The 26,778-nt window shown below is 40.7% G+C and overlaps 2 protein-coding genes across 3 annotated transcripts in view; both read right to left on the reverse strand.

The window, feature by feature from the left end:
* The window catches only part of LOC148477384 (uncharacterized), a 428,950-nt gene that overhangs the window by 73,602 nt on the left and 328,570 nt on the right, over window positions 1-26,778 (reverse strand). The gene's annotated exons all lie outside the window — the stretch shown is intronic.
* LOC148477385 (olfactory receptor 2G3-like) lies at window positions 17,322-18,275 on the reverse strand. Its single transcript, XM_088456799.1, has one exon. It carries the CDS (start codon window positions 18,273-18,275, stop codon window positions 17,322-17,324), a length of 954 nt encoding a protein of 317 aa, XP_088312925.1.

Here is a 26,778-nt window from a genome sequence, read left to right on the forward strand (position 1 = left end):
GGTGCACTATATTATGTCCCTATTTATCCCCAGCATCTCCTGGCCTCCCCTATCTCTTCCTTGGCCCTTCCCTATAAGGCCATGACCCTTTTTCAGGTGCTTCTATTTTAAAAATGGGGGGGGCTGCCTATGCTCTCTCTGGCACAGGGCACCAAAAAGTCTACTTATGGCTCTGGTGGTAACTTTCAGTTGTAAAGGTAGTCCCACTACTTACAGTATTTTTTTTAGAAAGACATCCACCTATTCTGAGTCATGGGAAGTAAGAGAATTCATTCCAGGCAGTCTTTCAAGATATATATGATTTTTATACATTGTATCCAAATAACATTTAGATTAAGTTAATTTGTTTCTTAGTGATGTACCTATGTCTTTCTTCCGATTTTCACACATATTATAAGTTATTGATTATTGTTCAGGCTGGTTACCTTTAACAGTACATTCTAGGTAGATTTGGGTCGATTAGACTTGAGTATATTTTAAATTATTTTATTTCATATCTTAGATTAGGTCTGGTTTTATGTTTACATTTATGTGATTAAATATGTTATTTTAATTACAGACAGCGCTTCAATATCTATTTTTTTATTTTATTCACGTATCCCTTGATAGGCAGGTATAACCTATCTTGAATTTGGAGCAGCAGTCTCTTTTCTACATTTTGTTTAAATATTATCAGCTGTGCACAGATCCAGCACCAGATTTTGTGTGTATATATGATTTTGGCTCTGATTTTGGCTGCAAAATACAGTACAATATGGGAATTACTGGGTATTTTTGTCATATGTTAGAATTTTAATTTTTATAAATTTTATATTTACTGAAGAGCAGGTGCAAGGATATCTTGTGAATTAAGGTCAAGATCCACAGTGAGATCATTAGGCAGTGGTGTGTAGAAAACCTTAGAATTTACAAGTCTTTTGGCTTTGGTAATATAATCTAATGCAATATATTCAAAATAACCAAATTACCTACTTTATCAGCTTGTTTAATCACAATATTATCATTATCTATTAATTGTTTCACAGCCTCTACTCAAAAAAAATGTTTTTATAATTTTGACAATAAAAGAATTAGGTCCTGATTCAGAGCCGCTCGTAAGCGGCCGCTCGTTCGCTCCGAGCGATGTTGGCCAACTGCGCATGCGTACGGATCGTTATACGCATGCGCGAACCAGTCAGTGCGGTCGAAATTCATGTGCTCGCAAAATAGCGAATGCCTGAAAATTTGAGTGACAGAAAGAGGCGTATGTGGGTGGTAACAGGGGAAGGTGCTTGAAAACGGGGAGTGGAGATCCGAACGCAGGCGCGCTTAAAGGTCAAAATGGGCGTTTTATGGGTGTGCATAATTAAAACAGCAGCGTCATTGACCATGTCACTGGGTTATTTTATAGCCAGAACTGCTCGCAAAATTGTGGTAGCAAAAACCAGCCACAAGAATAGAGAGCAGTTCATACGCTGGTCGATGTACTCGATTAATCTAATAAATAGCGGACATGACGTAGGATGAAAGCGGCCAGGGGGCGTAGTTTCCCAAAAAACGACCGCAAGTTTTGTTCGCTCGTTCAGACCTAGAGGCATGAACAGACCGCAAAGAGCGAACAGTTCATTTGAATAGCCACCCCTATTTTCTGGATGAGCGAGCGCTAATTGCGTCCGGCTCTGAATCAGGCCCTTAGTACCAAGGTTAGCCTTTACCAGTTGATAGAAGATATCAACATGGCTCCCCTTAGACTCCAGAAAGATGTAAATGAGGTTTTGGAAACATCAGCCTCGGTACAGTATCTTACTACAAAAACAAACTTAAAAAGAGAATGCCAATACTAAGGTTTTAAACCTGACAAATTTCTGCTTCTAATTGAAGGGAATTAAAGGGAATAACTGTAACATTTCTAAAATATAAACCAGAAACAAACAAGGAAAGGAAGTGCTATTTGTCAGAAGAAAAGCCAGATCTCTGTGCACGGATGTAAATGTGGGATTATGAGCACTCCTGCACTGCCACCATCATCAACAGGTAACTGAGTCTGCAGTGTCCAGGACCTGCCAGAGCTCAGCAGGAGGCCTGATCTTCAACATGTGCTACTGCAGGGAGGAAAGACGCCTTGTTCACACGTCTTTCCTCCCTGGTCTTGCTATTGAATTGATGCAACTCTGAGACTCCCACTGATATTGCAGCCCTGCAGAGCCCACAGAGTATTGCAAGTATTCTATATCACCACTGCTACATTAGAGCGACATAGTTCTATTCCCCGCAAGTGCTGTTACCACTCTGATGCCCGGTGCACTACAATGCCCAGTGATACCTTAATGCTCAAGGCTGCATCAATAGTACTGTTATATCCCAGTGTCTTATGCTACTTGTTGTTCTGCCTGGCTAAATAAATCTAAGACCTGGTGAAGCTGTACCACGTGTAGAGTAACCGCCTCCAGCATCAAATAACTGTGCCACACATTTACCACCTTATATATTCTGGGCCTATTATATTGACTGTTATAAGGTGGGAGTATTTACATAACATTAATTCCACCCATTGTCATTATACTGCACATCTCCGCTATTGCTACTCTGTTATTGGTTTATGAGACCAGCAGCCTCTAATTAACAGGTAATGGTACCCATACACTGACACTACCAACAGGTTATGGCCCCAGTCATTGCTCAAAATTCATTCCTCACTCAAACGCCAGTTATTGCTCAAGCCCCAGATACAGACTTCAACTAGCGCAAGTGGTTGTTGAACCCAGGCTATCACCATGCCTGAATCCACCTGCCAAAAGTCCAAATATAATATATATTGGTGTGGAACAAGCCAGTACCAAGATAAATAAATCTGCAAATTACATGGAGTAAGAGGATCTGAGTGAGCATAGGCAGACCTTTATACGCCTGTTACAGTGCAGGGATCAGCATGAATTTTGAGTATCAGGCAGGTGCAGAAGACTATGCTAGATGGGAAATGCAGTTACAATGAGAGAAGTTATGGAAAGTTGCTAGCAAGCCTGGTGATATTTCAAGCTTAGAAGAAGTAGATACGCTATTGGTCTAGCTATGGGATCACACATTTATTTTATCATCCACAGTAAAGTAAAAGTAACTCTGCAAATGGCTTATAAAGGTAAAGAGCTACTAAGAAAAATTAACTTGAGGCAAATATTGTATGCAGCAAAGCTTAGTGCATGTAAGAGCATAAACAAGTATATAAACAAAATGTTAGCTCTTCAATGGGCATCATAATAGATGAGGAGGTTGCAATGGCAATAAAAAAATGTTACACAAAAGCAATTCTTCCTTGTAGTAGCATTAGAGCCAAGTACTAAATTATTGCAGTTTCAAGAACACATACCTACAGATGGGTGCTAGTACTTGGGAACCAGTATTGGTACCAGTACCTGCTGACAAGCTGTTCTACTGTCAAAAAGAAACTAAAGGAAAGATGTTTCAAATGTCATAAGTTGGGATCTCCAAATTCAAATCAAATATATCAAGTGATAACTAGTCACCTAAATGTGAGAGCAGGAATGAGTAAGCATTGAATGTAAAACATATACACCATAAGGACCGCTGGTACATAGGGCTTCATTCAGAGCCGCTCGTAAGCGGCCGTTCACTCGTTCCGAGCGATGTTCGCACATCTGCGCATGCGTACGGATTGTAATACGCATGCATGAACCAGTCAGTGCGGCCGAAAATGTTTGTTCGCTAAATAGCGAGTGCCTGCTATTTTGAGTGACAGGAGGAGGCATATGTGGGTGGTAACAGGGGAAGGTGCTTGAAAACGGGGAGTGGAATTCAGAACGCAGGCGTGCTTAAAGGTCAAAACGGGCGTTTTATGGGTGTGCATAATTAATACAGCAGCGTCATTGACCACGTCACTTGGTTGTTTTATAGTCAGAACTGCTAGCAAGATTGCGGTATGAAAAACCAATCACAAGAATAGCGAGCAGTTCATACGCTGCTCGATGTACTCGATTAATCTAATAAATAGCGGATATGTCGTATGGTGCGAGCGGTCAAGGTGCGTTTTTTTCAAAATTACGGCCGCAAGTTTTGTTCGCTCGTTCAGACGTAGAGGCGTGAACAGACTGCAAAGAGCGAACGGTTCATTTGAATAGCCACCCCTTTTTTGTGAACGAACGACCGCAAATAGCGTCCGGCTCTGAATGAGGGCCATAGTTTCAGGGACCATTGGGCATTTTATCTATAACAAAAGTTTGTTCAAACATTAAAATCTGTGAGTCAGTAAAAGTCAGAGGAAGTGGAGACGCAGTTCTAGATGCCATAAACATCAAATGTCAAAGTGTGTGACACTCACGTTGTGTAACATGATGTGAGACAGTCTTGAGCAAAGGGGGGTGTTGGATGAGGAGCACTTCTGTGCTGGTTCCATCCTCAGTGTAACAGCTAACTGAGCTGGTGGTCTATAGAAAATTCCAAAGCTCAGCAGGAGGCCTGACCTCCAACATGTGCTACTGCACATGCCCACCTTGTTCGCATGTATTTTCGCCCTTCTGTTCCAATTAAAAGGACACACCTCTGAGACTTCCAGATATATACCATCCCAGCAGAGCTCTCAGACATGAGGGGCATATTTACCACTCTGATGCTGGGCTTCATCAATGCTACTATTTGTACACCTTTTATATTTGTGTATTAGGCTACTTGTTGCTCCACCTGGGTCAATAAATCACATATGGACTAACTGCCACCAGCATCAAACAACTGTGCAACACATTTAATATCTAATACTGTACACTCTGGCCTAGTGTAGTGACTCTAATCTAGTGGTACTATTTAAATAACCTTAATTCTACTCAGTGTCATTCTGCTGTATGTATTCACTACCTATACTCTGCTAATAGTTTATAAGACCAGCAGCCTCAAGTTAATAGGTTCCGGTCCCCATATTCTACCAACATTAAATGTCTAGTTTTTTTGCATACAGTGCATCTGCATCTGCCTTTCGGTGAAATTGTTGTGCTTTATGGTGGGAAATAAATGGCACAAATGTGTTCACTTGGAACTGCTCTTGCTTTTGGATATGTCATGGGAGTGTTGTGGGTGGGTATTTAATACTTGGTGATATTCTGAGAGGTGTTTCTGGAGAATTGCAGCTACTGTAGATGGCTTCACTTGGCACTATGAGTTGATTTCAGTTGTAAGTGGGAAGCTACAAATTGAGGTTTTATGTACTGCTATTATAGAGGCTGTAGGAGGATTTTTTTTCCAGAAGTCACCTCTCAGGGGGTATATGATCAATGGACATGAAGTGAAAGTAAATCATGGTGTGTGTTTTTTGTAGCAAAATGTCTTGTTACCAGTGCAGTATTATTGTCCAAAGTATTAAATGTAATTTTTTTATTAGCATGAAAGAACATTTCATCTAGTCAAATGTGGTCACAGCGCAGTGCCTGTGTCATTATATATGTGTTTATATTAGGAGTTCACACTAAACTCCAAGCAGTTGCAGCTGATCACGATTGACAGTTTTATATTTATCCTTATTAGCGCCAGGAGCTGGGTAGCATTCTACCCTTTCCCCTCTTTTTTATTAGAGAAGTAATTTTGGGCAATTAATTATTTCAGCATCCTCGTTTTTCTAACACACAATTTAATGTTACATCTAACATAATGTGCAATAGAATATTGTTTGTTAGACACAGGATAATGAAATCAATCTCTTGTACCTAAATATTTGCAGCTAACACACCCATGATACCTACTGTATATACATCTTGTTTATGATGGTGCTATTTTCATGCTTTAACAAGATTATGTCCAACCTGACCATTAGATCATTGATGCTACTTCTTCTTTTGTTACAAATAGCGGAGACTCCTATCAAAAAGAGCCAAGCTCTCATCTGTTTGTAATGATGTGTCAGTGTCACAGGATGGTTCTGAGTTTCTGATTAGAAGCAACAGAATGAGCGTGTGGCATCTTGCAGTAGCCTCATCAATGTTTTTTTTCATCATAATTGCATTCTTTATACTTTTTTAACCATTGTTTATAAGGTTTGTGGCAAGTAATCATTATCATATGTCACTCCTATCACTCGTAGCAATTGTAACAAGAGTAAGGGAGTCTCCATTGTAGTGGTTGAGGGTGTAAGCTGTGTGCAAACATAAACTTATTATTACAGTCACTTTTTTTGTAAATAGATATAGACATTCCAAAATTAGTTTTAGTAATACAAACTTCCTTTCTACTAAACAAAATCATCAATATATCTAATATAAAAAATTTATGTTAGATACATTATATTGATGATATATTTTTGTGTTCTGGTAGTGTTGGCTAACTGACTGACTTTAAAAAAACTTGCTTAATGCATTGGACACCACCTTACATTTTACTTTTTCTGGAGTGCAGTTCCCATTTATTATTTGGATTCTTAGATAAAAAAACTGTATTCAACTATTATTATAAGGACACTTCAGAGAATAATAGAAGGATACAGAGAGATAAGGTAAGATGCATACATCTACATAAATGTTCTAAAATATAATTATAATTTTTTAGTTGGGACATTAAAGAAATATAAGCAATGCACTAACACACGCAAGGTGGTGGTTCTGAGTACCCCAAAACTCCCCCTGACAGCATCAGTGGATCCAGAGGGGGCAATTAGGGAGATCTTCTTCCATACACATAGCCCCTATGTCTAAAAACCTGCCAACTTAATGACACAACTAGTGTCAGCCAGCCTGGCTTAGCTGCTGGTGCAGCTGCCTGTCAATAGTGCAGCCCGCAGGTGGTCGCAGTGCACCACCAACACGATGATCTGTTATATGATTTTGTTTCATTGACACAGTCACAAGACATCTCTGTGTCTGGGCTGGCAGGACTGCAGATGGCACCGTGGAAGGGAGGGTGGGCCAGCTGTGGTAATAACCATTTCTGCCGCTGGCTCCCCCTGTCCTTCTTGCATGCGCATGGTCAGATATTTGATTTCTGACATGCGCAGTGAGGACAGTGAATTGAAAAATAAATAGGTAGAATATATAGTCAGTATTCCCCAGCCATTTTGCTATTGCTAGACAAGTATTCGGGTAGTGGTGGTGATCACTAGAGTTAGGTAGACTTAAGAAAAATTAAGAAGAAGGATGGAACTCTGTTGGGTGAGCACTCTTGGAAATGATATTTTTTTAAATTTAAAACATAACTTTTAATATATAATAGTTGATACATATATCTCTATCACACTTGGCAAGCTTTATGGTATAAATTAAAACTATTGGCACACATTATTTACAATTCAGTAGTTCCCTCCCAGACTCAAAACACATACACACATAAATAGTATTAAGGAGATATGAGATAGTTATACCTCCTAAATCTCAACAGTCATGAGGCTGAAATTTGAAAAAGTAACATGTAACAAAATACAGTAGTACACTATTTCCTTTATAATAGTGCGAAATGGAATTCCAAACAATAATAAATCTATTTTATAAGGTAGTGGGTGTTATTTCCCCTTTTCCCTACATCAAATGTCAAAATATTCAGAAATGGTCCCAAATATGTGTTGGGCTTCAACTGCACAATTACAAAATATCAGTTTGTCCCTGTTGTATGATTACCTTAATAATGGAAAATTAGGAGGGTCAGGGTAGAGAAATTGCTATTCCTAATTCTGGTGCTCCTCACTTAAGATAAAGGCTATCTATGAGGAGTGAGAGATTATTAGATTATTGGAATGCAGGTTGCCCTTAGAAACAATAAAAAGTCCTCATTTACACAGGAATATTATTTTATAACATCCCAGAAGACACATAATAAACACAATTACATCAAGTGTTACACTAGTGTGTATTGGTGTAATTTTGCTTTTTATGTGTCTACTCATTATTATGTTGACAAAATATATCACATATTCCTGAGGTGTAGTCAGTGGAGGAGACTGAGAAGAAGTGGTTAGTGAGGTATGAGGACAATCAGCATGGACAGAGTTGTGTAGACAACAGGATTGGAGTGCCTGGAGGAGGAGCGAGTGATATATAGCAGCAAAAGCTGCAGATAGGTCCAGGAAGATGAATAGAGGTAAATGACTCTTGAATTGATCAAAAAAACAGATCATTAATGACCTTAGTGAGAGTTGTTTCTGTGGAATGGATACAGTGAAAACTAGACTATGAAGGAAGTAGTGGAAAATACCAGAAAAGGAGGACTGGTTGAAAAGGTAAGCAAGGTAAAAGCAAGCATCTGGAGAGGAAGACAAGGAAGTGCCTGGGAATGGGGCTTAGCAGGCAGTTGGAGGGATGAGAGGATGTGTAAAGGGCATGGGCTTTATTACAAGTGCCTGGGGAGAAGGTGGACAGTGTGGACAGGCAGTCAGATATATCACAAAATGGGACAGGAGGAGAATGGAGGAGATGTTCTTGCATATAGCATTAATCGTGGATGTAAAAGAGTTGGCAAAGTCAAGGGCACTGTGGGAGGAATGTAAGAGAGGGGAACAGAGGAGTGTGTTGATAGTTGCTATGAGTCAACGGTGATTGGAGGACTGGACAGAGATGAGGGTTCTGAAAATAGAATTTATAGGGGTAGATACTGCATAGGATCTGATGAATTTAAAATCCAAGTCAGAGATACTGTAAGGCGGAGTTGTAAAGAGATAAAGCCGGGTCAGAGCAAGTGAGTGTGGAGATAGAGGAGAGAATTTTGTCAGGAAGATAACAGGACTGGATCAAGTTTTCTGAGGTTGCATGCGGTGTAGGTGGACTTGGGATGGGGAGAAGGAAACAGGGGAAACACAAGGCTAAAGGAGAGGAGAGAGGAAAGTGTTAGGTAGAGAGTTGGGATGAGGATGAGGTTGGCAGGGTCACTGGTATGTAGTAATTTCTTGTGGTAGGAGCATGAAGAACTAGCAAAGGAGAGATAGTAGAATTACACAGTGTAATGGGGAAGGTGAGGGTGTGTTGAGAGTGGAGGAGGAGAGAGTACTTAGAGGGAGAGGGGAGGGAACAGAAAGCAGCGAGAGATATAATGAAGTATGAAAAAATGATAATGAAGATAGAGAGGTGGGTATGAGTGCAGAATTACAGTAGTACTGTAATACCAGGGAGGAGGACTGCAGAGTGAGGGAGGATGGCACGGACTATTAAGAGAACTATGCAAACAGTTCATGCTCACCCCAAGACATACATTTCAGATGTGTCCTCATATACTTTTTGTGCCATGTGGTCTAAGATGCATTATGTTACTTATCCGTTCTGCCATGGGCAGCGATTCCTGGATCTTCATACTTTTTTCTGAATTCTGTCATCTTATTGACATTGTAGCCACATACAAAGCCAGTTATAGTGTACTAGACACTTAGGGCCATATTCAATTTGAGGCAAAAATGTCGGAATCGGCGTAAATTTATCGCCGATGACGTCATTTTTGCCTACTTTCATTATCCCGTATTCAATTACATTGACTTTTCGCTGGGGGGGAAAGTCAATGTAAAAAAACAGGGATAAATATACGCCTGCCTTTAGCTGGTGAAAGAAAATGCAGAATTGGGGTTTAGTGGTGCAGACTTAAAAAAATTAGCTTGCACCCTTGGGAATGGCCCCTTAAAAATTGATTTGTTTCAAAAAATCAAAAATCGGGACACCCCCAATTTTTTTTTACAATTTTGGGGTGAAAAAAAAAATAAGAAAAACTACTTTTAGAAAAGTTAAATAGATTCCAGAGGGGGTCGGAAGTATGCGGCAAGTCTTTTCTTCAATGCGGGTGACAGCGGCAGGTGCATTTTTGCAGAATTTAAAAAAATCATTTTAGGGACTTAAAAATATGCCTGCACCCATTTTCATGTGCCCCAAATTTGATTGGACCACTTCTAAAAATGAAAAAAAAACAAAAACAAAGTGCTCTTCTGCATCACTTCTTTCAATGTCCGGAAAAAACACCAGCCGCGGCTAATACAAACCCCGACTTCCTTCAGCAGGTGAAAATGGGGGTACCCATAGTGATCCCCGATGTCTGGACATCTTTAGGGGGGTCCCAGGCACATTTCCCGAAAATTCCTGTTTTTGCTCATAGATGGTGAAATAAGTCAATTGAAAAAAATGGGGATAAATTTTCACATCACTTTAGCAGGTTAAAAAAAGTGCAGAATTGGGGTTTAGGGGTGCAGGCTTTAAAAAAATAGCCTGCACCCTTGTGACACTGCAAAAAAATATTTTTTTGGGGGGGTGAAAATAACAAAAACTGAAAACCACTTCTAAAATAGACAAAATAAATCCACAGGGGTTCCCTTATATGCGGCAGGTGTTTTCTTCATTGCACAGAGTAGCGGCAGGTGCATTTTTGCAGAATTTAAAAAAAATTAGTTTAGGGGCTCAAAAAAATGTAATGGGACCACTGTTAAAAACTGGAAAAAAAAAGCTAAGTGCTCTTCTACATCACTTCTTCAAAGTCGGGAAAAAAGCACATGCCGCGGCTATTTAAAAACCTGACTATCTTCTGCAGGCAAAAATGGTGGTACCCATAGTGAACCCCCAGGTCTGGACATCATCCTACTATTATTTCCAAAAAATTCCCAAATTTTTTCGCTGATCCAAGTTTCACCTGTTCCCGTTTTCGCCTACTTTTTAAATTGAATACGGGAAATAGCGAAAAGTCCAGCAGGAGAAAAGATTGGACTTTTCACCTCAAATTGAATACGGGCCTTAGAAGTACTGTTTGCAAAAGAAATTAGTATAAAGTCAGAGATTAAACTGAACAATGGCCCTCATTCAGAGCCGCTCGCAATTAGCGCTCGCTCGTTCAGAAAAAGGGGGTGGCTATTCAAATGAACCGTACGCTCCTTGCGGTCTGTTGCCGCCTCCATGTCTGAACGAGCGAACAAAACATGCGTTCGTTTATTTGATAAAAACGCCCTCTGGCCGCTCGCATCCTACGTCATGTCCGCTATTTATTAGATTAATCGAGTACATTGAATGGCGTATGAACTGCTCGCTATTCTTGTAGTTGGTTTTTGCTACCACTATATTGCGAGCAGTTCTGACTATAAAAAAACCAAGTGACGTGGTCAGTGACGCTTCTGTATTAATTATGCACACCCATAAAACGCCCGTTTTGACCGTTAAGCACGCCTGCGTTCTGATCTCCACTCCCCGTTTTCAAGCACCTTCCCCTGTTACCACCCACATACGCCTCATTCTGTCACTCAAAATAGCAGGCATTCGCTATTTAGCGAGCAAACGATTTTCGGCCGCACTGACTGGTTCGCGCATGCGTACTAAAAACCGTACGCATGCGCAGATGTGCGTACATCGCTCGGAGCGAGCGTACTGCCGCTAATGAGCGGCTCTGAATGAGGGCCAATGTGCAGCGTGATGTATGGTAAATGTCACTCGTATCGGTCCTAAGGCTTTAGCTTTGTTACCCACGTTAGTCTCTGAGGGGCACGCAACCACTACATAGAATGCCGCTGTCGGTGTCCAGGGTTCTCATGCACTGTACCCTTGTCACATTAGTGATGCGAATAAGACTCATACAGTATTTTGTACAAAAGTTTGTGGTGGGGCACGTGGCGCGGTTTAGTCACAAAGCTTGTGATGCGCCAAATGGGGCTAATTGGTGCAATTTGAGGACTGGCGTTTCAGCACACCTGTCCTGGAGAGCTTGAAAACACCTCTTTAATCTTTGCGGAGTCGCTGTAAGCGAGGAGGGGGCCCGTGTGCAGGCTCCTATCATGCTGCCTCCTCTCCGGCACAGCAGTAGACTCTGGCAATGTGCCAGAGTCTACTGCGCAAGCTCAGATCTCCGAGAATATGGTGCCAACGCCATATTCCTGGGATATTGCTACTGCGCATGCACAAATCACCAGGGAAATGGCCGCGGTGGCCATGTTCCCGGTGATTTCTGCAGCGCCGCAGCCAGCGCCGGGCTGACGGAGGGGTCATTATTTGATATTGGGTGCAGGGTGCACAGTTCGCGGGCCCCCCCAGGATGCAGGGATTCGTGTGCACCGAGTCTTAGTTTGGATGCCTCCGTTTACACATAAACACTGCTAGCACATTGATACATAATTACAGATAGAGGAAAAAGAAACATACAAACTCCATTACCTCTGTATAAATGTGTCCCTCACATGTCCCTGTTACAGTATGTCTTGTAGTTATTTTATGGGGTTTTTGTATCTGTGTTTGTGCTAGTGGTAATTGTGCATGACTTAGTATTATGAAGCCAAGGATGTGCTATAATTCTCAATTGTAATCTTGTACCTCATATATTTTCATATTGTATTAATTTATTGCATTTCTGTATAATGATTGACCTACAGTACACAATGGAATGGGGGTGGTATAAGAGATAGACAGTAATTAGTTACACAATGTCTAGATAGAAACCAGATGTTAAACAGTCAATAGTTAGACAGGGAAAAAAGTTAGACACAAACAAAAGTCAGACACATTAAAGTTAGACATGTAAAAAGTTCGACAGGTACAGAAGGTCGACAGGGTCAAAAGTTCAACATGAAAATGGTCGATACAAACATGGTCAACAATTATTATTATTATTTTTTTGGCCCTAATCTTCACCCTAACCCTAACCCTCCCCTTGGTGCCTAACCCTAACCCTCCCTCCTGGTGCCTAACCCTAACCGTCTGGATAAGTGCCTAACCCTAACCCTCCAGTAAAAGTGCCTAACACTAACCCTCCAGTAAGTGCCTAACCCTAACCCGATCCCTAAACCTAACCCTAATCCTAAAAAAATACAAAAAAATGTGTCGACCATTTTTGTGTCGATCCTTTTCATGTCAAACTTTTGACCCTGTCGATCTTTTGTACATGTCTAACTTTAGTGTGTCTAACTTTTGTTTGTGTCAAACTTTTATCCTTGTCTAACTATTAACTGTCTAGCATCTGGTGTCTTTCTAGACATTGTCTAACTAATTACTGTCTGTCTATAGTCCGGAACCCCAATGCAATCTGGCATCGATTTGAAAAGTGCATCATCTAACCCATGGAGGTACAGTAGGGAAAGCTACACTATTACACTATGTAAGACAAAAGTGATTAAATACTGATAGCATGTAGATCAGTGAGATGTTAGTGATGTCAGTACTGTGTAGGTCACCATGTACAGTGATTACTGCAGACGCCCTTCTTGGCAAACTGGCCACAAGTTCCTGGACAGCAGCAGGCGGTATGTTTTGCCATTCAGCCTTATGTACAGTGACCAACTGTGACACTGAGGTAGGTCGAGTCGGCCTAGAACGCACCTGTCACTCCAATTAATCCCAGAGGCTCTCAGTGGGGTTAAGATCTGGACTCTGAGCTGGCCAGTCCATCCGGGTTACCAAATTTTCTGTACACCAGTCCAGCGTCGCCCTGGAAACATGACAGGTGGCATTGTTGTCCTGATAAAAACATTTATTGTTTCCATAGAACTGCCACAATGTAGGGAGCACAGAGTAATCAAGAACATCTCTTTACTTCTCAGAGTTACAGTAATGTGAACACGCATTACAACTAGTGTACCCAGGTCAAACCAACTGAAACTGGGGGTGTCCTATCACTTTTGTGTACATAGTGTATATTATTATTATTATTATTATTATTAGCTCATATTATACACTTGGTCAATCTCTGAATTTGTCAGTGAATTTAGAATTGAGCACCTTCATAAGTTGTACGTATATCCCAGGTCTGGCTCAGAATGTTTCAGCAGCCCTTGTGTAGTTTTCTGATGACACTGCATAGTATAAGATTAAATTGCATGTAAGAAATATATACTTAGATTTATGACCATAACTCCTGAACTTACTGTCTTACAGAAATTGATACTGTAGATGAAATATAGCAAAAGATCTCAAAGTGTCCTCTAACATACTATAAGAATGAATACTAAGTTTTAGTCCCCTTACTTTTTTCTTTCCATGAGTAGATTAAATATAAATTGCAGATATCTATTTTTACATTTAGCTTCTACATGCCATTTGGCGCAAGACACCCGGCACAACTGAGATGCTCGGAGTCGAGCTTGGTTCTGTGTTTTCATTAAATGGTGCATCTTGTTTACCTTGACAGATGTAGCCAAAAGTAGCTCACAGTAAATAGTCCCAGAGAAGCAGCTCACAGTGTACAGTGCCAGAGAAGCAGCTCACAGTGTACAGTACTAGAGAAGCAGCTCACAGTGTACAGTGCCAGAGAAGCAGCTCACAGTGTACAGTACCAGAGAAGCAGCTCACGGTGTACAGTGCCAGAGAAGCAGCTCAAAGTCTAAAGTACAAGAGAAGCAGCTCACAGTGTACAGTGCCAGAGAAGCAGCTCACGGTGTACAGTGCCAGAGAAGCAGCTCAAAGTCTATAGTACAAGAGAAGCAGCTCACAGTGTACAGTACCAGAGAAGCAGCTCACAGTGTACAGTACCAGAGAAGCAGCTCACAATGTACAGTACCAAAGAAGCAGCTCACAATGTACAGTACCAGAGAAGCAGCTCACAGTGTACAGTACCAGAGAAACAGCTCACAGTGAATAGTACCAGAGAAGCAGCTCACAGTGTACAGTACCAGAGAAGCAGCTCACAGTGAATAGTACCAGAGAAGCAGCTCACAATGTACAGTACCAGAGAAGCAGCTCACAATGTACAGTACCAGAGAAGCAGCTCACAGTGTACAGTACCAGAGAAGCAGCTCACAGTGTATAGTACCAGAGAAGCAGCTCACAGTGTGCACTACCAGAGTAGCAGCTCACAGTGTATAGTACCAGAGATGCAGCTCACAGTGTACAGTACCAGAGAAGCAGCCCACTGTGTACCAGAGAACAGCGCTGTGACTTTAACCACACATGAATTGGTTTTACACACATAAAAAGTTGCAGATGAAACACAATGGAACTTGGAGAGAGGAAAAGCCACGGTCACTGCATTGGGGCCCATTTAAAATAGATTTGGAGTTCGAAATTCACTTACAGATGTAAACATGTTGCAAGCCCCAATGGTACATGTATGATAGCAATGCTGTTTTATCGCTTCCAGTTGTTGTATTTGTGAGAATAAGACACATTTTGCGCTGAGAGACGTTATTTGGCGTTACTGAAGCCTGAGTATAAGAGGGCACTTCTGTAGGATATAATATTATAGGAGAAGCAAATGGTTTGCAAAAAGTAATATACATTTGTATTGTAATCTGCTGTCCTGCTACTATACCTACAGTAACTGGGGCTGCTTTTGTCTGTTTCATTTTTATTTAATGCCATTTTCTATTAGCAGAAATACAGAGAACTGATGTGAGGATGGATATGTGATCAATTTAAATTTCATATCGAAAAATTCCACCAGAGTAATAACGTAATAGTCAGAGCAAAATCATTTCCATCAGCCCCTCACAGGATAATGGATATAGATGGAATTTCAGCTAGCCAGCGCAATACAGCAACTGGCAAATGTTGTACCTTGGCAAATCCAAGTTCTCCTACAGGGGGAGCAAATGTAATATGTGTGGGCAGATTTAGTGTCAGGAGGGCAGATCAGTGTAATATTAATGGCCTATATTTGCTACATTAAAAACTAGGGGATATCTTTCATGCATGCAAAACATATGCATTTTCCCCCTTGCATTCAAACTTTGTCTATTCAGGTGCAAATCTACATCATTCGTCCCTTTTTTATTTTATCTAGCACCTTACCCCCATTAGTAATCAATGCAGTTATTACAGTGGATAACAATTATATCCTGGGTGCGCAGTTACTGTTCTGTGTAGTCAGTCACATACTGTACTGTAAGCTGGATTTGTTCCTAAGTGGACCAAAAATTTCCAACTGTGAGGTCCCTATAGACTGTAAACAATGCTAAATGATGTAAAAAATAGAACAAAAACATCTCAAAATAATACGGTTTAACATTTATTTTACAAACTTTCATAAAGGTTATTCAGTACAGTTTGTGAATTCTGAAACCCTAAAGTGTGTGTAGAACCCAAAAACATGAGGTACATAGTTTCCACCTAATTGGGGGGCACCTCAGGTATCTGTCACTGGTAAATAATTCCAGATGTACAGTAAAAGGCCACTATTTGGGAGACAACTTAATACTGCTGAGATACTCATTAAATTAACAGCCACAATCAGTTCTAAGGCAAAGCCAGGATTAATTCCCCCTCTAAATCTAGTGACTATTATACCAGAATTGCGTTATCTCCAGCAAATCACGGCCTATTACATATGATCCTTAGTCTACAGTCATTATTCAGCCTACATCAGAGACTTATAATGTCTAAGCAGTTCATAGTCATTCTATCATAGTAAGTAGTATCCCAGTACCATAGTAAGTAGTATCCCAGTACCATAGTAAGTAGTATCCCAGTACCATAGTAAGTAGTATCTTTTCAACTAATAACATAATCTACAGTAACACAATATAGAATTATGGAACATGAACAAGAATGTGCTACTTTACATTTACATTTACTTTACATTTAGGGGTTGGTGTAACAAGCAGTGAAAAGACTGGAAAAGTGAATCGGGGAGAAGTTGCCCACAGCAACCAATCAGCTTTGAGGTAGCATTTATCAAATACATTCTATACAATTACAGTAAAAGTTAATTTGAAGCTATAGGGCAACGTCTCCAATGTTCCACTTCTCCACTTTTTTCCCTGCTTGACATATCTGTCCCTTACTGTGGTAACTACATAACTGTGGCAACTACATAACTGTGGTAACTACATAACTGTGGCAACTACATAACTGTGGTAACTACATAACTGTGACAACTACATAACTGTGACAACTACTATACATACAGTAACTGTGACAACTACATAACTGTGACAACTATATAACTGTGACAACTACATAACTGTGGCAACTACATAACTGTGACAACTACTATACATACAGTAACTGTGACAACTACATAACTGTGACAACTATATAACTGTGACAACTACATAACTGTGACAACTATATAACTGTGACAACTACATAACTGTGGCAACTACATAACTGTGGCAACTACATAACTGTGACAACTACATAACTGTGACAACTATATAACTGTGACAACTACATAACTGTGGCAACTACATAACTGTGGCAACTACATAACTGTGACAACTACTATACATACAGTAACTGTGACAACTACATAACTGTGACAACTACATATCTGTGACAGCTACATAACTGTGACAACTACATATCTGTGACAACTATATAACTGTGACAACTATATAACTAGTCAACTATCAGAACTACAAGCTGAATAATCTGTATGATATACTGTATAGTGGTGAACAAGCAGAAGCCATTACATGTCATTCATTTTAGAATAGTATTTATTCCACCTTTACCAGCCATATACTTTACACAATGTTTCCCATTTTAATGAGCAGCAGTTATCAAACCTTTCACATTGAGTTTTCTCAGAGCTGCCTTCATGTCTGAGTTCTTCAGGCTGTAGATCAGAGGATTAATTGTGGGAATTACGACGCAATAGAAAATGGCTGTCATTCTGTCTTTGTAAGAAGAACATGGTGCCCCAAGGCGCAGGTGCACATACATAGCAGACCCATAGAATATTATAACAGAGACAAGGTGAGAAACACATGTGGACATTGCTTTTTGACGAGCCTCTGATGAGTTTAAGAGGAATACAGAGGTCAGGATCTTGATATAGGAGCAGAAGATTAGTATGAATGGGAGTAAAGCTCCACATATACAAAGTATGAAGATATATAGCTCGATTTTGAAGGTGTTTGTACAGGCTAAGTTGAGTAGAGGTGGGATGTCACAAAAAAAATGGGCAATTCTGTGAGAACCACAGAAAGGGTACATAAATATCGTGCTGGTGATGACAATTGAACAAAACAAACCTAAAAGACAAGGTCCAGTTGCTAGCTGGTAACATAATGTTGTAGTCATCACTGAGGTGTATCTCAGAGGACAACAGATGGCCATAAACCGGTCAAAGGCCATCACTGCAAGGAAAAGACATTCTGACACTGCAACAGCAAAGAAAAAGTACATCTGAGCGGCACAACCAATGAAGGAGATAGATCTATCCACTGACAGGAAGAGCTCAAGAACCTTGGGAACAGTAGTATTGATAGAACAGATCTCAAGAATTGACAGGCCCCTCAGGAAGAAGTACATGGGGGTGTGAAGTTGAGGGCTATGAGTAACAGTCAGGATGATTAGGCCATTACCTACCAGCGAAAGAGTATAGGCAAACAGGAGGAATATCATTAAGATGACCTGAACTGGGAAAGACATATCAGAGAACCCTAGGAGGGTGAACTGTGTAACATTGTGGAGGCTGTACGGATCTGTGACCATAGTTTAGGATATTCTCTCTTGTCACAAAGTTAGAGGGAATGTTATGATTAATCATTGCTCACAGATTACATTGTGTGTTAAAAAGTCAGTACTGTAAGTCGTTAAGAACTGCTGAAAGCTGGGAAATCTGTCATTACATATGTGCATATAATGTGTGAGTTAGTATTGAACCCTAAATGTCACAATGCATACACACACATAAAATCAGAGCACAAAGATTCAGGGTTGGATTATCCTCAGGCTCGCAGTTCACTTGCAGGGCATGATGTGTATAAAACGTGCAGGTCCTTACTAAACCGGGTGATCAACTGTCGCGGTGGACATTGCTGATTATCTGTCTATAATGCTTCCATACAAGATAACATGTTCATTTATTTTCATTCATTTTTGTGAACATGTTTATACAGTTTTCATAATGTGCACCTCCTGCCCTTTAGTCTACCTAATCTAATTAAACCACTTGTAAATTTATTAAAGGCAATGCATTTATTTTACCAATAAATACTTTGATACGCCCATGAATCTACAGTAACTTCAAAACATTATTTGTTTCTCAGCAGATCATAGTTAGATATACAGGGGAAACCAATATAGAACAATAATGGACTCTGCAAATAGGTGGTTTTTAGTATACAAACATCATTTATCTGTATATAGAGAGATATAGTGATACAGGTAATAGTAGCAGTGTGAGAGGAAGACATAATCACTCTTTGTAATTTCACCAGATAATATCATTCTAATGTCTTCCCACTCGGTATAAATCTAACAGAAATAAGCGCAGTACCAGGTACACGTAATCCACTATTTTAGTAAGAAAATGCTGACAAATGACTTATACATTGAAATAATAATAATAATTTCATCAGTGGTATCACAGTGCCTTCTCTGTATCACCCAGTGACAGTGTAAGAGGCCGGCAGGCACTGCAATCCACCAGCACAGTGTGTACCTCCACCCTAATACAGAAACCCACCCTTGCCCGAGCAGTATTTCCCAAAGCTGAGAGAGATCTGTCTTATATAGTGATATGAACCTTGGGGAAGCTGGTTCCTCAGGTCTGCATCACTTGTTATTCTGGTTGTTAATATCCAGCTGATAGGATTTCTAAGTGATCAGAGTGAGGGTGTATAAAGACTGAGGAGCCAAAAAATAGATACTAATTGGCCCAAAGCAGTTATGTGTGATTCCCAGGGTAATGACAGTATTCATGAAGAAAGTTTGTTTATGACACTTACAAAACTGCAAGTAAATAACACAATGTAATGTAAGAGAATAACATTGGAATAATACATTTTAACACAAACAGTGAGATTTTTATTGTACCAGCACCATAGATGTCCATTTGTTACATTAGTTGCTTAATATGATTAATTTAAAAGTATATGTCACATGTATTATCTACTGTACAAAATCAGGAAATAATAAATTCATCCGAGTAATATACCATCACATAAAAGCACATTTACTGTTCGACTTTCATTTAAATTGGTAAAACATTTTCGGTTCTGCTACATTTAGTTTTCCAGTACACTTTCAAGGTATTTATTTCCGTAAATAAATATTCTACTTAAAGTAACATCATATTTCAATCACAAGACATTTGTCGTAATAGGCAGAGCTGCTCTTTCTATGTGTTATCAATTGAAATAAGAAATCAAACTTGACCTGGTTTTCAGTGGTAAAGTATCTACAGTATAAGCTGTAATTGTGTGTAATGTATTATGTTGTTGAAAATAAAAGTACATTGAGGGAGGGAATACAGAGCCGCTTTCAGGTGGGCTAATGTCGGATCATGGTTACTCATGGGCCAGGTGATACACCTTAATCTTTATTCCCATACAGGATGGGAAAATGTGAATGTACCATTAGAATCAATCAATAGTAAGCGTCTCCAAGTATAACCAAGGGGTAAGAAAAGCTGCACACAAAACTTAGCAATGACTGCACAGTGCTGAGGTGGGAAGATTTACTATTCTAGGGACTAGACCTGTGACTGCCAGAAGAAAAGCAAAAGACATATAGCTAGGCATAAAATGCTGACATTGGTAATGTAAAGCATTGGGAAGCAGGGGCCGAACTATGGGAGACAATGGAGGCGCCTTCCGCCGGGCTCCAGCTCTGAAGGGGGCACCTCCTCCATTGCCCACAACATATTCACCCCACTTAGGGCTGTAACTATGTACCTTGTAACATCATGGCCCTTCACGGCACCTGAGAAACCACCATACACTAGTGGAGAGCTCCATGTCAGACCATCAGCTGCTGTCTTCGTCTATCTATAGCCTTGTCTTCATGCAAATTGCTACATTACAGTGTCTGCGGCTGTGACAGGGGGGGCACCAAATTATAACTTGCCTCCGGGCATCTGGGATGAACTTACGCCACTGTTGGGAAGAATATGATGCTTCTGACAGAGAAATAATTTGAGGTGCCTTTATAATAAACTGACCCTATATATCTTCTAGCAGAGAAGGGAGAAAGATGATTAAAAGGGCTATATTAAGTTACGTTTAATAACCTGGCAGTTGCCATCATTGAAGTCAATGGTGAGAACTGCTTATTGGCTGAGAGAGGTGGAGGCTCACCTTTATCAGCCAATGAACGCTAAGCCAATGCATTTCTGTGTCTCATTCATATATTAATGTACTTAAAGGGCAGTACATGTCCGTGGTGTGGGTATTGGTGGTTTGATGTGTTTGTGGATGCCTACATGGACCAAAGAGAACAAGAAACAAGGGGTAGGTGAGCATGATTTTTTTTTACAGGTTAGGTGGATGCTACATGGAGAAGAGGATGTGAATGGCTACAGAGATTGTAGATGAGTATGTATGAGTGTGAGTGTAATAAACTTGTACTTTCACAGTGTGTCCTGTGTTTATTTTAATATTTATTTTGCAGGTGAACTAGATGTATCAGCAGGCTTATAATGGCCCATATGGTACCTGCGGTTCTCCTAGTATGAGTATGCGAGGGAAGTTTGCTGGGACCTCTAGTTCTACTGTAAAAGACAATATTATTAATTTTATTTTTTACACATTCAACCTGGCACCCACCGCCCAGGGGTGTCATGCATACCCTGGGGATAGCCTTGGAAGATGTTGACCCACCACCCTTATTGGGGGGGTCCCCACCTCCCCAGAAATCCCTGACCTGGGCTGACTAGCAGTCAGGTGTTGAATGCTTTGACTGGGGAACCTGGTGAAAGCACTCCACTAGAAAGAGTACGGTGCTATTTGTGGAAAATACAGGGGATCCCTACTCATTTTGTCCCCTCTATTTCCACATCAAAGACTGGCTCACTGAACCCGGTGCTGATTGATGTAAATAAAGTAGACCCCGGCATTTTTTCCTCCCTGTATTTTCACAGCCAGGACCAGCTCAGAAAAGACCGGTATTGGTTGAGACATGATCCTATTCCAAATATATCAGGAATACTCCTAACCCAATGAGATGTAATTGATCATAGTCATCCAAAGTTATTTGATTGTTTAGAAATTCTGCAAACTTAGAACTTGCTAATTCACTGCTAAATTGTTGATTCACAGAATAGCAAAGAAAAATGATAATGTTGAAAGTAGCCAACAAATTTGTGAAATGTGAATTATATTGTTTATTATTCCTTATGTAACATGCAATTTACATGATCATGAATTGACACTGAGGAGAATAGAGATGAGGCTTACCAGTGTTCATAGTAAATGCAAGTCACATTAACCTAATTGTACCCACTAAATGTCTATATTGAAGAGTCTGGACAGTGTTATTCATACTATAAATTTGAAAGGTGAACTTACAATTTAAAATACAATTAAACACAAATACAAAATAAAACTACAAAAGTAATTCTACTAAATAAAAACATTGACTACCTTCCATTTTGAAAACTAAATTTCCTTAACTGTTGCTTTACAAATGCAAACATCAATTAAGTGATTTGAATAGATGGCTGTATCTGCGTATAATGTAGTCACTAACAGTGGGCAGGTCTAGATGCAATCAACCAATCATAAGTGCCTGGAGATGATCACAATCAACATCATTATGTATTGCACCAGGGGTTGAATTCTGTCAATAGATACATACAGTATGTGTCTGAGTCCAGGCCTACCTTGTTCGCATTTACATGTTTTCCCCCAGTGTATGCTTTAGTGCTCCTAATACAATTTATAAAGCAAAGGGATTCATATGCCTAAGATGCAACTAAATATGCTTATGGGTGCAAGTTTTTTTTTCATGTGCATAAACAGTACAGAAAGTACAGTACAGAAATGTATAGCAAACAAATGAATAATAATGTGTAAGTCCAACCCCACATGAGGCTCTGAGTGATACAGAATGTTCCCATGACAAAATGGGAGTCTATCTTAAAACAAACACCTTCTTATGAAATCTGTGCTTAACATTTCTAGTATTGTATTGTTATGACTATGTAAATATGAATTTTTTATTGATTGTATAATTCCTAGATATTGATGGGGTGCAGTCACACACATTGTTACTTTTGTGTAAACAGGCCTTTTGTTGTGTACTGTTAGTTGTGTAACATATATACTGTCTTTTGCATCTATGGGTGTCTCACAGAGACACATCCTGCTTTAGCAGGTATGCTGGAGCCACACACTGTAGTGTGCCCACAAGTGAGCTAAGGGAAGGAGTATGTGCATGGGCAGCCCATTTCAAGTGGAAACTTCATTCCAGGTGGAGTTATAGGCTAAAGGACTGTCCATCTGAAACCACTCCACCATGTGTATGTGAGAGGGGTTATAATGAATCTCATGGGATCTCACTCTCCGGAACAGTGATGACCAAAAGCATTGATCTTAGTCTCTACATTGTGGATAAAGTAGTGCAGAGCTAACACACATACTGTAGTGATAACATATTAAAAATAATAAAACAAATAAATAAAATAATAATAATAATAGATTATACTGAGATGTGTGCTTATAATTGCAAGTTCCATCTGCAAAATAGACTTTTGTTCAACTCTTTCAGTTTAGAAGATATAACTTTTTACTCCATAGATAATATTTGCTAGACAAGGTTTTTAAGACAAGGGGTGGAGTTGAGTTTTCTTCACAGTATTTGGCAATAATGCTTACCTATTTGTTACAGTGTTTATTTTATATTGGACAGGAAAACACAGAAAAAAGAACTTTTAAAGGCAGGTCCATCATTTTAAGGGGCAAAATTACCATTGAGACCACAGTTCTTGCAGCATTTAGGGTCAGAAATAGGGAACATCTTGTTTAGTCTCTTCGGTTATAAGGCCATCTAATATAACATCTAGTATATAATTTTATTGCTGGAATAAACATGGAATTCCTTGCAATACCTCCCTCATATCTTCACATCCTTCCTCATTTTGAGGAGAACTCACATTTCTTTACCAATCTCTTTCATAGGGATGTATTCATAATGTTGACATCACAATTTCATCAGGTATGATGACACATTGTTGAAATGTGCAGAATGTACAGTAGACCATGTGCACAATGTCAACATGTGAAACAAAGACACTCCACACAGATCTGCAGCAGAGGGTTAGGATTAGGCTGTGGGAGGGTAGGGTTATGGTTATGCACTAAGGGAGGGTTAGGCTGTGGAAGGGTGGGGTCAGGGTTAGGCACTAGGGAGGGAATTAGGGTTAGGAACTAGGGCAAAGGTTAGGATTAGGCTGCAGAAGGGTATATTTATGGTTAGGCACTAGAAATTGGATTAGGGTTATACTGCAGAAGGATAGTGTTAGGGCTTGGCACTAGAAAGGGGTTAGGGTTTGGCTGCAGAAGGGTAGGGTAAGAGTTAGGCACTAGGGGAGGGTTAAATTTAGGCTGTGGAAAGGTATGGTCAGGGTTAGGCACTAGTGGGAGGGTTTGGGTTAGTCTATGTCATGGTTAGGCACTAGGGGGAGGATTAGGGGTTATGATTTGTCATACTTATACCAGAAGCCATGCAGGATCCCCAGGAAGTCATCTTGATGTCAGCTTCAAACCCATAAAACACTGGACCTTCTGCTCTAGGTAAGTCACCACTGGATCACCAGGGATGTTGTGTTGACATTATAATAATATATGTCAACATTATATGTCAACATGATGAGTGTCAACATACCTAGCATATGGACATGATGCATTTCAACATTATCACCATGTTGACATTCTCATGTTGACAAAATTTACCACATATTCCTGAGGTGGAGTCAGTGGAGGAGATTGAGATGAAGTGGTTAGTGAGGCAGGAGGACAATCGGGAGAAGACAGAGTTGTGAGACCACAGGATTGGGTGTTTGAGGGAGGAGAGATTGATCTATAGTAAAGAAAGGCTACAGATAGGTCCAGGAGGATGCATAGAGGTAACGGATCCTTGGATTTAGAAACAAACTGATCATTAGTTAACTTTGTGAGGGCTGTTTCTGCGGAGGCAGTGGAAATGAGAGTCAAGGAAGTAGTGGGAGGAGGAGAGGAAAGAGGTGAGGTGACTATATACAAGTATTGCAAGAATCTTGGAGGTAAAGGGAAGGAATGAGACAGGGTATTAGTTGCAGAGGAAGATTCAGGGTCAATAAAGGGTTTTTTGATGGTGGATGTGATGAGAGCATGTGTGAAGAAGAAATATTGGAAAATACGAGATAAGGTGGACCGATTGAAAAGGTAAGTGAGGTAGAAGCAATCATCTGGAGAGGGAGCGAAGAAAGTGCCTGTAAATGGGGCTAAGTGTGATGCTGGAGGGATGAGTGGATGTGTAAAGGGCATGGACTGTATTTCCAGTGGCAGGTGAGAAGGAGAACAGTGTGGACAAGCAGTCAGAGTAAAGAAAAAATGGGACAGGGGTGAGTGATTGGAGGAGATGATCTGCCATATAGCATTAATATTGGATGTAAAATAGGTGACAAAGTCAAGGGAACTGTAGGAGGAAGATGCAGCAAAAAGCAGCTCACAGAGTACAGTACCAGAGAAGCAGCTCACAGTGTACAGTACCAGAGAAGCCACTTACAGTGAACAGTACCAGAGAAGCAGCTCACAGTATACAGTCCCAGAGAAGCCGCTCACAGTGTACAGTACCAGAGAAGCAGCTCACAGTGTACAGTACTAGAGAAGCAGCTCACAGTGTACAGTATCAGAGAAGCAGCTCACAGTGTTCCAGAGAAGCAGCTCACAGTGTACAGTACCAGAGAGCAGCTCACAGTGTACAGTACCAGAGAAGCAGCTCACAGTGTACAGTACCAGAGAAGCCGTGCATAGTGAATAGAACAAGAGAAGCAACTCACAATGTACAGTACCAGAGAGCAGCTCACAGTGTACCAGAGAACAGCTCACAGTGGACCAGAGAAGCAGCTCACAGTGTACAGTACCAGAGAAGCAGCTCACAGTGTACAGTACCACAGAAGCAGCTCACAGTGTACCAGAGAAGCAGCTCACAGAGGACCAGAGAAGCAGCTCACAGTATACAGTACCAGAGAAGCAGCTCACAGTGGACCAGAGAAGCAGCTCACAGTGTACAGTACCAGAGAAGCAGCTCACAGTGTACAGTACTAGAGAAGCAGCGCACAGTGTACAGTACCAGAGAAGCACCTCACAGTGTACACTACCAGAGAAGCAGCTCACAGTGTACAGTACCAGAGAAGCAGCTCACAGTGTACAAGAGAACAGCTCACAGTGGACCAGAGAAGCAGCTCACAGTGTACAGTACCAGAGAAGCAGCTCACAGTGTACAGTACCACAGAAGCAGCTCACAGTGTACCAGAGAAGCAGCTCACAGTGGACAGTACCAGAGAAGCAGCTCACAGTGGACCAGAGAAGCAGCTCACAGTGTACAGTACCAGAGAAGCAGCTCACAGTGTACAGTACTAGAGAAGCAGCTCACAGTGTACAGTACCAGAGAAGCACCTCACAGTGTACACTACCAGAGAAGCAGCTCACAGTGTACAGTACCAGAAAAGCAGCTCACAGTGTAACGTACCAGAGAAACAGCTCACAATGTACAGTACCAGAGAGCAGCTCACAGTGTACCAGAGAACAGCTCACAGTGGACCAGAGATGCAGCTCACAGTGTACAGTACTAGAGAAGCAGCTCACAGTGTACAGTACCAGAGAAGCAGCTCACAATGTACAGTACCAGAGAGCAGCTCACAGAGTACCAGAGAACAGCTCACAGTGGACCTGAGAAGCAGCTCACAGTGTACTGTACCAGAGATGCAGCTCACAGTGTACAGTACCACAGAAGCAGCTCACAGTGTACCAGAGAAGCAGCTCACAGTGGACTGTACCAGAGAAGCAGCTCACAGTGGACCAGAGAAGCAGCTCACAGTGTACAGTACCAGAGAAGCAGCTCACAGTGTACAGTACTAGAGAAGCAGCTCACAGTGTACAGTACCAGAGAAGCACCTCACAGTGTACACTACCAGAGAAGCAGCTCACAGTGTACAGTACCAGAGAAGCAGCTCACAGTGTACAGTACCAGAGAAGCAGCTCACAATGTACAGTACCAGAGAGCAGCTCAC

This window comes from Taudactylus pleione, unplaced genomic scaffold (genome assembly GCF_031769625.1).
Source record: "Taudactylus pleione unplaced genomic scaffold, aTauple2 ptg000720l, whole genome shotgun sequence".
Classification (NCBI taxonomy): domain Eukaryota; kingdom Metazoa; phylum Chordata; class Amphibia; order Anura; family Myobatrachidae; genus Taudactylus; species Taudactylus pleione.